Source organism: Ascaphus truei, chromosome 4 (genome assembly GCF_040206685.1).
Source record: "Ascaphus truei isolate aAscTru1 chromosome 4, aAscTru1.hap1, whole genome shotgun sequence".
NCBI lineage: Eukaryota > Metazoa > Chordata > Amphibia > Anura > Ascaphidae > Ascaphus > Ascaphus truei.
The window spans coordinates 79,564,001-79,572,848 of record NC_134486.1 but is presented as its reverse complement, the minus strand read 5'-3'; the positions used below and the strand labels follow the sequence as shown (position 1 = coordinate 79,572,848).

The window sequence follows — 8,848 nt, the reverse complement described above, 5'->3', positions numbered from 1 at the left end:
ACGTACAAGAAAGATGTTTGCAGTTAAATAGGTTTTTTTTTAATTGCATGTGAATAATATGCACATGCAATGATAACATCAAGTAACACACCCAAATGCAATGTTTTGCTGCAAAGTCAATGGCAGCTTCTCTAAACTTAGCAACTGGCTCCTGGTGGACCATTACTGAACAGACGATTAATACATTAATATTTATAACACTATTCTTTAATTACGACTGTTAACATTTCCAAAACTTCACGTGTACAAGAACATACTTGAAAGTTTGGAAACAACACAGTCTTCAGCATACATACAATATTAATTAGATAATCTGAAGTCAACAAAACAAGGCCAAAGACATATTTAGTGAATTATAACATTTATTTTTTTGGTTCCTTTTGAGATCGAGTAACAGGCCTGCTTGTTGTCTCTTGTATTTTCCTTTTTCGTTTGCCAACAACTTTAGCCACAACAGAGCCACTTTGACTGGCCTCTGGCACTTCACGGGCAGGGCTTGTGGCCAGTGACTCACCTACAGGGCTTTTGGGCAGTGACTCACCTACAGGGCTTTTGGGCAGTGACTGTTCACCTACAGGGCTTTTGGGCAGTGACTGTTCACCGACAGGGCTTTTGGGCAGTGACTCACTTACAGGGCTTGTGGGTAGTGACTGTTCACGGACAGGGCTTGTGGCCAGTGACTCACCGACAGGGCTTGTGCCCACTGACACATGTGAGCAAGTTGGTAGACACTGCACAAGTGATGGTTGCTCTGTTTCATGTGTGTCTTTTTTTGTTTTTGACCAAAAACTGGTCAGTAGTAACTGCTTGTGTTTTGTTTGTGTCGCCTCCTTTGTAGGTGTCAGCTGCTGATTTTGTACCGATGGCAGCGGTAGCATGTCGTCAGGAACCTGCACAGCAATGTCTGCTACTTGACCGGTAACATTCGGACCTGGTGAATGAAGATCAGAAGCATGTGGTGAAAACTGACCAGCATGAACAGATCCTGCCTGTGAGGTGTTCAAGTTGAATTGTGGTACATTAGTCATTCTCAAGTAATTAGCTTGTGTTTGCTGAACAACTAATGCTTCGAATGAGGTGTTGATTTTTTGCAACTGTTTAGGCACTTCAATGAAGACTCTGTGGAGATGTGCGAATTGTGAAACTGTTTCTTCCTGCAGTGCAATCATCCTTTCCAGCACTGTCATCAGGTCAGAATGGCGACGATTTTCTGCTTCCACAATTTTTCCCTCAGAAGCTACAATTGCATCGTATGTGGTATTTGCTGGACGATTTGGCGGTAAAACAGTTTCAATTGGAACCTCTTCATGGTCACTTGCTTGTATTTGTGTGTCTATGGCGGCATCATCATCATCATCATCATCATCATCATCATAATCCTCATCATCATGTTCTACAAATAAATGTACACATTATTAAATGGCATGTTAATCTCTGCTGTGTTGCTATGTAATTCTACTGTGTCATAAGTAACAACTAACATGTTTCCATACGTTTTATAACCTCACATTAAAAACTACCTTGACTTAAGAATAATGTTTGGACTCAGTATGAAATATGAGTGAATGAAAACTTGCTGTAAACTCACAACTCCTACATGATAGTTAACATCACTAACACAATACATGTTGCCTTACACTTCATTTTCACTGACACTAAGTAATCCTATTTAAAGAAGATGTGCAAAACAAATAATGAACATGACAACATAACATATAGAAGAGCACATATTATATGGCCACCAACTGATACACTCACCTTCTAGGTGTGTTGAGCTGGCTGACCCAGGTGAAGACACTTGTTCCGTCTCAGGTGACACATGTCCTTCAGGGGCAACTATATATAACAATAACATAAGTTTTACATTTACATGTGTAAATATTGAACAAACAGTTATTGTATGTTCTGTATTTATGAGTACCTAACAGCATCATTTCCTTAACCCAAAATGTGTGTGTGAAACTGAACATAAATAGTTGTAATAACAATGTACATGCCTGTGTACTTAGAACTTTTGAGTTCCCTAACATAAAACATACTATGTTTCTGCAGTAATGCGTGAGGATAAATAGATTAAATTTGAACATAAAAATCATATGTTGTGTAGTGATATCAGTATCATAATGTACATAACTATCATGAGATGACCATTCACAATGGTTATCATGAAGGTGGTCATATTGCAAAAAGTGTTGTTTTTGTTAGAGGATATGTGTGGTACATTAATAGAAGATGTGGCACACCTGAATGTGGCTGTCACTCAACAAGACAACACATGCAGTGTGTGATAATGTGTTGTTGATAGTAGTTCAACTATAGATATGAGTGAACTAATGTGTGACGTACGCTTTGATAAGTAATGAGTTGTTGGGGCATTTAGTAGCTAAAGTGTAGCTTTCAAATGAGTGTGATTAACTTCAGTTGTGCTAGTCAGGTTGTAATAACGGTATTCCCTTCCCCAAAAAGCCTAATCAGCCACACCTTTCAATTACTTGAAACAGGTGAAAATGGTGTGAACTAAGTTGACCCTAAAATGAGCCTGTAATTTGTGTGTGTGCTGAACCCCACCCCCTCTGTTGAAGTGTATGCTGTGATAAGATATTAATTGCAGCTGCTTTAACACAATGGTAGATGAGCTAAATAGTCGTGTGCAGTTTTAAAGTTATGAAAACAATGACATAACATATGATACGTGTGCCTCATTATGCTGTCTGTATATGAGTTAAAGCAAAAATGGACCTTTTCATAAACAACTATAGATGTGTTAGTGCAAGTGATGTTTGTAGGCAGTTGCATGCAATATATTTGATGCATGCATAAAATAGGCAGTAATGTCATGTTTGTCGGAGTAAAATAAATAAAATACACAATAATATTATACATATTTATGTTCTGTACCTGTAGCTAGTAATAATTTCTCATTAACATGTGTTACACATGTGTACTACCCTGTTGTTCCCCATCTTCGCCCACCATCAATTGCTTCCACTGCAGCAATGCATTTTGGGAATTCACATGTAAATGAGCACGCAATGGCACGTGCTATATTAGTTACTGCTTTTAGTAGGACTACAACATATATGTTTATTTTGAGATATATATATATATACAGAATCAGACATATACATATATAGATGCAGGTATGCTTATATTGTGAAGACAGTATAAAAAGCAGTGTAAATATGCAAAATAACTGTAAGCAACGACACGCCTAGTACAGTAATATTTCTCACCTGGTGGAAATTGTGAGGGATAAATTCCAATATCACGGTCACCAGGTAAGCCTTCCACGACGACGGGAAGTAATTTTGCCCGAAGCAGCTCCTCCAATGGAGTTAATATCAGACGTTGTGGTGTCGGCCCACCTCCAGTGCCAGTAGCATGCACGCGTTGGTCTTGTATTTTCTTTTTCAATTTTGACCTAATATCATCAAATCTTTTCCGACAATGATACTTGTCCCTGACACTATTCCCACACGCATTGACACCAATGACTATTGTGTCCCACATTTCTTTTTTGCTTGATGAACTTGTCCGCCCTTGAAAAAAATACAAAATATATGAGGTTAATTAATAATAATAGAAGCACCAGTTTCCTACACTGCTAGCTGTTCCAAGAGATAGCAAACATGCTGTTTTAGGTGTAATATGTGAAGCACATGAGCATTCACTACTAAACCTATACATGTTAGCAAGGTTGCATTAATATTGTATGCAGTTATGGCAAATTGTACGCCTGAGGTTTGTTGTCCTTGTAACGCATGATAAAAAGCTGTGTTTCCACACTAATTAACATAGAAATATATTCTGTACCCATATTTGCATATGAACAAAACTCAGATGACCTAGGATCACATGTATTTGAAGAATAAATGTAAAGGTACACTTACCTACTAAATGTCCATAGATACTGTCATAGTGCTCCAGAATGCCAGTGACAAGAGCTGTATTTTCCTGGTCATTGAAGCGAGGATTACGTGGCTTCTCCACACGTTTCTTCCGAGCAGGTTTAGGGTCAGAGCTTGGCTGGTGCTGACTGGACTCTCCTTCTTCCAATGGAAGAGCCTCCAAAAGCTGGCCACCAGCAAGCACGCCACCACCAGACACCCCATTAGCAACTGCGCCACCAGCAGCACTCCCAGCACCAGCACTCCCACTCCTAGCACCAGCACTCCCAGCACCAGCACTCCCACTCCCAGCACCAGCACTCCCACTCCCAGCACTAGCACTCCCACTCCCAGCAACAGCACTCCCACTCCCAGCAACAGCACTCACACTCCCAGCAACACCACTCACACTCCCAGCAACACCACTCGCAGCACCAGCACTCCCACTCCCAGCAACACCACTCGCACTCCCAGCAACATCACTCCCCTGAACAGTACGTTCACTCCGACGCGTACTCGCACGAGTAGCACTCCCACTCCCACCAGCATCACTCTTCCCACGCTTTGCGGGCATACTTCCAGCACTCACAAAAAACAGACAATAAATGTACAGCCAATCACACGAAACACTTCCACATATAAAACAAGACAAAGATATAAACAAAACAACAATGGACAAAGCTCACCCAATACACAACAAGTCTCTCAGTCAATATGCAAATCTTCAATCAGCCAGCTCTGTGCGTCTCTCTCTCTCTCACCCCAACAACACAGAGAATGATTAGCAGTACACGTTGCCTTTAAATATGGCGCGCTATCCAATACATGCTTGTTTCGCCTGATTCAGCAAGATTTGTGATTGGGCAACCTAACAGCACCCCGCCACGCACGCCGATACACCTGTGTGTGATCGGCTAATCATCGTGAGAGTGGGCGGATTTGTTTTCGGGTTGATTTTGAATGTATTCGGCACTTACTGCATACGGAGAGGAAAAATCGCCAATAACATGCCTAATCGGTAAGCTTGCCGATTTCACATAATCGACGCTTACTGCATGAGGCCCAATGTCTAGCAGGGATATGGCCGGGGCGTTGTCATGTGGTGCAAACAGCAATAAACTGTGCGCCACAATATGGCTATTGCTTGTTATTAAAAATGTCATCTTTCTCACTCGAGTGCTTTGTTGCTTACTAACCCACAAAGAGCTTACAACTCAGGAAGAAAATAATAACTTTGTCTGTTGAGTAAAGTTAGGTTACTTTAGTGGGCTGCTCCTGCCATTAAACAAATGAATGTCAAGGAAAAGGTCTGATTTTTTTAATGTTGTTTTGGGACTGCACCAGTGCAACAATTATGTTTTCAGTGTGGTGTCAGTAAGCTGTTCCATGGCAAAGGGGCCCGAATCACATTGGTAATGCTGTAATTTCGTTACACATAGGGGTTGTCCATGTTAAAATGGATAAAAAGCAAAAGGTGCCATTTGCATGTCATTTCCCACAATCCTTGGCTGCAGGGGAAGCATTGCATGCTAAGAGAAAATGAAGAAAAGTTGGGTTACAGACCTGTCTGAGACGTGAATGTGCTCACAATTGATATTTTAATGTGCATTACACATTGCAAATTGAAGAGGTTAACTACAGCATTTTATGTGGTTCTCCAAGTATGTATAAAATCAGCATAGCAGGTTTCTCATACTAATAATCACCAAAGGGTTAAGATTGCTGTCTCATATACACAAGTTTGGCCTGACATAAGGATTCCTCTAACTCGATCTATAACGCATGCCAGTCCTTTCTTTCCCCACCGGAGTGCCCATTAGATGTTCAACAAACAATGTAGTCTCTTGTGCCTGTTCTTTGCATACACTTGGTGTGCTCTCAGGTGCACAGAGACTGCCTGTAGGTTTGATTTGTCTGGCAAAGCTTTCTGGAAAGAAACAGTTTTGAGAGTATTTTGTTTTTATACAACATGAAATCCCTTTTTTAAGATGGTTCCATGTAGTCATATCAGTGTTCAGACAGCACTATAACCACGTGTTGAGGAAAGATTAACATATTTAAGGGTGTACAGGGAACAGAAAGACCCGCTGAATAAGTCCTTCAAGTAAATAATATAGTGAATATTTATGTGATCTCCAGAACTTCAAAAATCAAAAGAAGACACTGAGATGATTTTTAAATGCAAATCACATAATAAGTCATACAAGAGAACAACCACAGTTAGAGTATGGCTCATATACTCTAATATGATATACAGTCATGTGAAAAAGAAAGTACACCCTCTTTGAATTACATGGTTTTACATATCAGGAAATAATAACAATCATATGTTCCTTAGCAGGTCTTAATATTAGGTAAATACAACCTCAGATGAACAACAACACATGACATATTACACCGTGTCATGATTTATTTAACAAAAATAAAGCCAAAATGGAGAAGCTATGTGTGAAAAACTAAGTACACCTTATGATTCAATATCTTGTAGAACCACCTTTAGCAGCAATAACTTGAAGTAATCGTTTTCTGTATGACTTTATCAGTCTCTCACATCGTTGTGGAGGAATTTTGGCCCACTCTTCTTTGTCTGGTGTAGTTGTAGGCATGGACTAGCGATTCGACGTTCTTGCTCCATTTGGCTTTCTGGGAGCCCTTTAGGGTGCCAGCATGTAGAGCAGGGTTAAGTTGAACCTCTCCGGCAGAGCATCTCCCTTTGGATATATGGAGTGGTCCTAGACTTCTGGATGTTGAGCAAGTTGAGAAGCTCCTAGACAAGTCTCTCCCTTGGTCGGAGTGCATCCGATTTGGCAGACCGTAGTGGATGAAATACTTCTCCCACAGCACTTTGGCCACTGTGAGAGCTTTCTGATCCTTTATTGGGAAGGTTTGGGCGTACCGAGTGCAGTGATCGGTCACTACCAGGACTTTCCCTATGCCCTTTGAGTCCGCCTCAATACAGAGAAAGTCCATGCAGACTAGGTCCATGGGGCCAGAGCTCTTTAGGTGGCCCATTGGGGCTGTGCGTATGGGCAGTGTTTTCCTCTGGAAGCACCGCAGGCACTTTCTACAGTGGCGTTCTACTAACTCCCTCATTTTGGGCCAGAAGAACCGATCTCTCACTAGGCCGAAGGTCTTGTATTTACCCAGATGTCCATGTCGAAGGTCTTGTCTATGCCCAGATGTCCATGTTCATCATGCAGTGATCGTAGAACCTAATACAACAAGCATCGAGGCAGTACCAGTTGTCTCCTATCGGGATTTTTATGGTATGGGACGATCCTGTAGAGGAGACAATGTTCTAGGCTGAACTTGTCCCATTCCCTCATGATGACCGTGACTATGTCATTAGGGGCGCGCTTCACCAAGGAGGGGTTCTTCTATTGAATGGCCTGGCGTATAGCTCTAGCCACCGGGTCATGCATCTGGTACTTCATCAAGTCTTTCCATTCTAGGAGGTATCCTGGGTGACTGACATGCCGTTTGGATGGCAGTAGGTGGCAGGGAGTGCCTTGGACTGACATCCAGCGAGTCGGCTACTCTTAGTTCAGAGAATGCCACACAGTCCTCCACTTTGGCGGCAGTCAAGCACATGACCTGAATCCCAGTGATCCGAATCCCAGATTTAAGGATTTCTTCCCACGGGCCATCGTCTGGTGTTGCGCTCAGTCCAGGTCTCCTGGACAGAGCATCGGCTCCGATATTTAAGGGCCCCGGCTTGTACTTGAGGGTGAACTGGTAGTTCGAGAGTGCCGCCAGCCACCTGTGGCCGGTGGCGTCCAGTTTGGCGGATGTCAGGATATAAGTCAAGGGGTTGTTGTCTGTGCGTACTTCGAAAGAGATCCGTATAAATAGCTGTGGAGTTTTTCGACTACTGCCCCCTTGAATGCGAGGAACTCCAGTTTATGAAATGGGTAGTTTTGCTCATTTGGTGTCAAACTTCGGCTCACATACACCACTGGGAGAAGGGCATCAGGATATTTTTGGTGCAGTACACCTTCCAGCCCATTGAAGCTGGCGTCTACATGCAGGATATATGTCTGCTCTGGGTCAGCATAGGGCAGGACCGGTGCTTCCGTAAGACATTTCTTGAGGCTGGTGAACATCTTTTTGCTGGTGGACATCTACTTGTCTCCGAAGGGTGTTTCGGGGAGATGCAGCCTTCTGCCAAGGTTCCTCGGGGTATATCTTCAGGAGATTATTGAGGACCTTGGCTTTGCTGGAGTAGTCTTGTACGAAGCAGCGGTAGTACCCGCAGAACCCCAGGAAGGATCGCAGCTCCATCACATTGTCTGGTCTGGGCCAGTTCACTACGGCTTCGACTTTAGCAGGGTCAGTAGCCACTCTTTCTGCGGACACTATATGGCCCACATAGGTGACCGACGTGCAATAGAACCGACATTTGTCCAGGGACAATTTCAGGCCTTCTTTACCCAGTCTATCTAGTACCTTCAGAAGGTGTTCTTCGTGCTCTTCAAGAGTTCTTCCAAACACAATGATGTCATCAAGATAGACTAGGCATTCCCGTGGAATCATATCCCCAATGGTCTTCTCCATCAGCCTCTGGAAGGTCGCCGGGGCTCCACAAATGCCTTGGGGCATTAGGGTAAACTGGTAGAACCCAAGGGGACAGACAAACGCCGTCTTCTCCTGGTCTTTGAAGCTCATCGGTACCTGTTAGTACCCAGATCTCAAGTCCAGCACGCTGAACCACTGACTTCCTGATAGAACGTTGAGGATTTCTTCTATCCACAGCAAAGTATACTGGTCTGGTACTGCATGACAATTCAGGGTCCGTTAGTCTACGCATAGGCGGACAGACCATTCTACTTGCGTACTACCACAATGGTAGAGGCATAGGGCTATGGGACTCCGTTACCGATGCCCGTCGTCTCCATCTCCTTCAGGACGTCTCACACGTCCTCCACATCTCTGGGAGCGATGCGTCTGGAATGCCCCTGGAA

The 8,848-nt window shown here is 43.1% G+C and overlaps 1 protein-coding gene across 1 annotated transcript; it reads right to left on the bottom strand.

The window, feature by feature from the left end:
• Positions 1-340: 340 nt before the first annotated feature.
• LOC142492266 (uncharacterized) lies at positions 341-6,857 on the bottom strand. Its single transcript, XM_075594936.1, has 4 exons — positions 6,465-6,857; positions 5,721-5,814; positions 1,759-1,836; positions 341-1,393 (listed from the first exon to the last, which is right to left on the bottom strand). Exons 1-4 carry the CDS (start codon positions 6,855-6,857, stop codon positions 363-365), a joined length of 1,596 nt encoding a protein of 531 aa, XP_075451051.1. The 3' UTR covers positions 341-362.
• Positions 6,858-8,848: the final 1,991 nt, after the last annotated feature.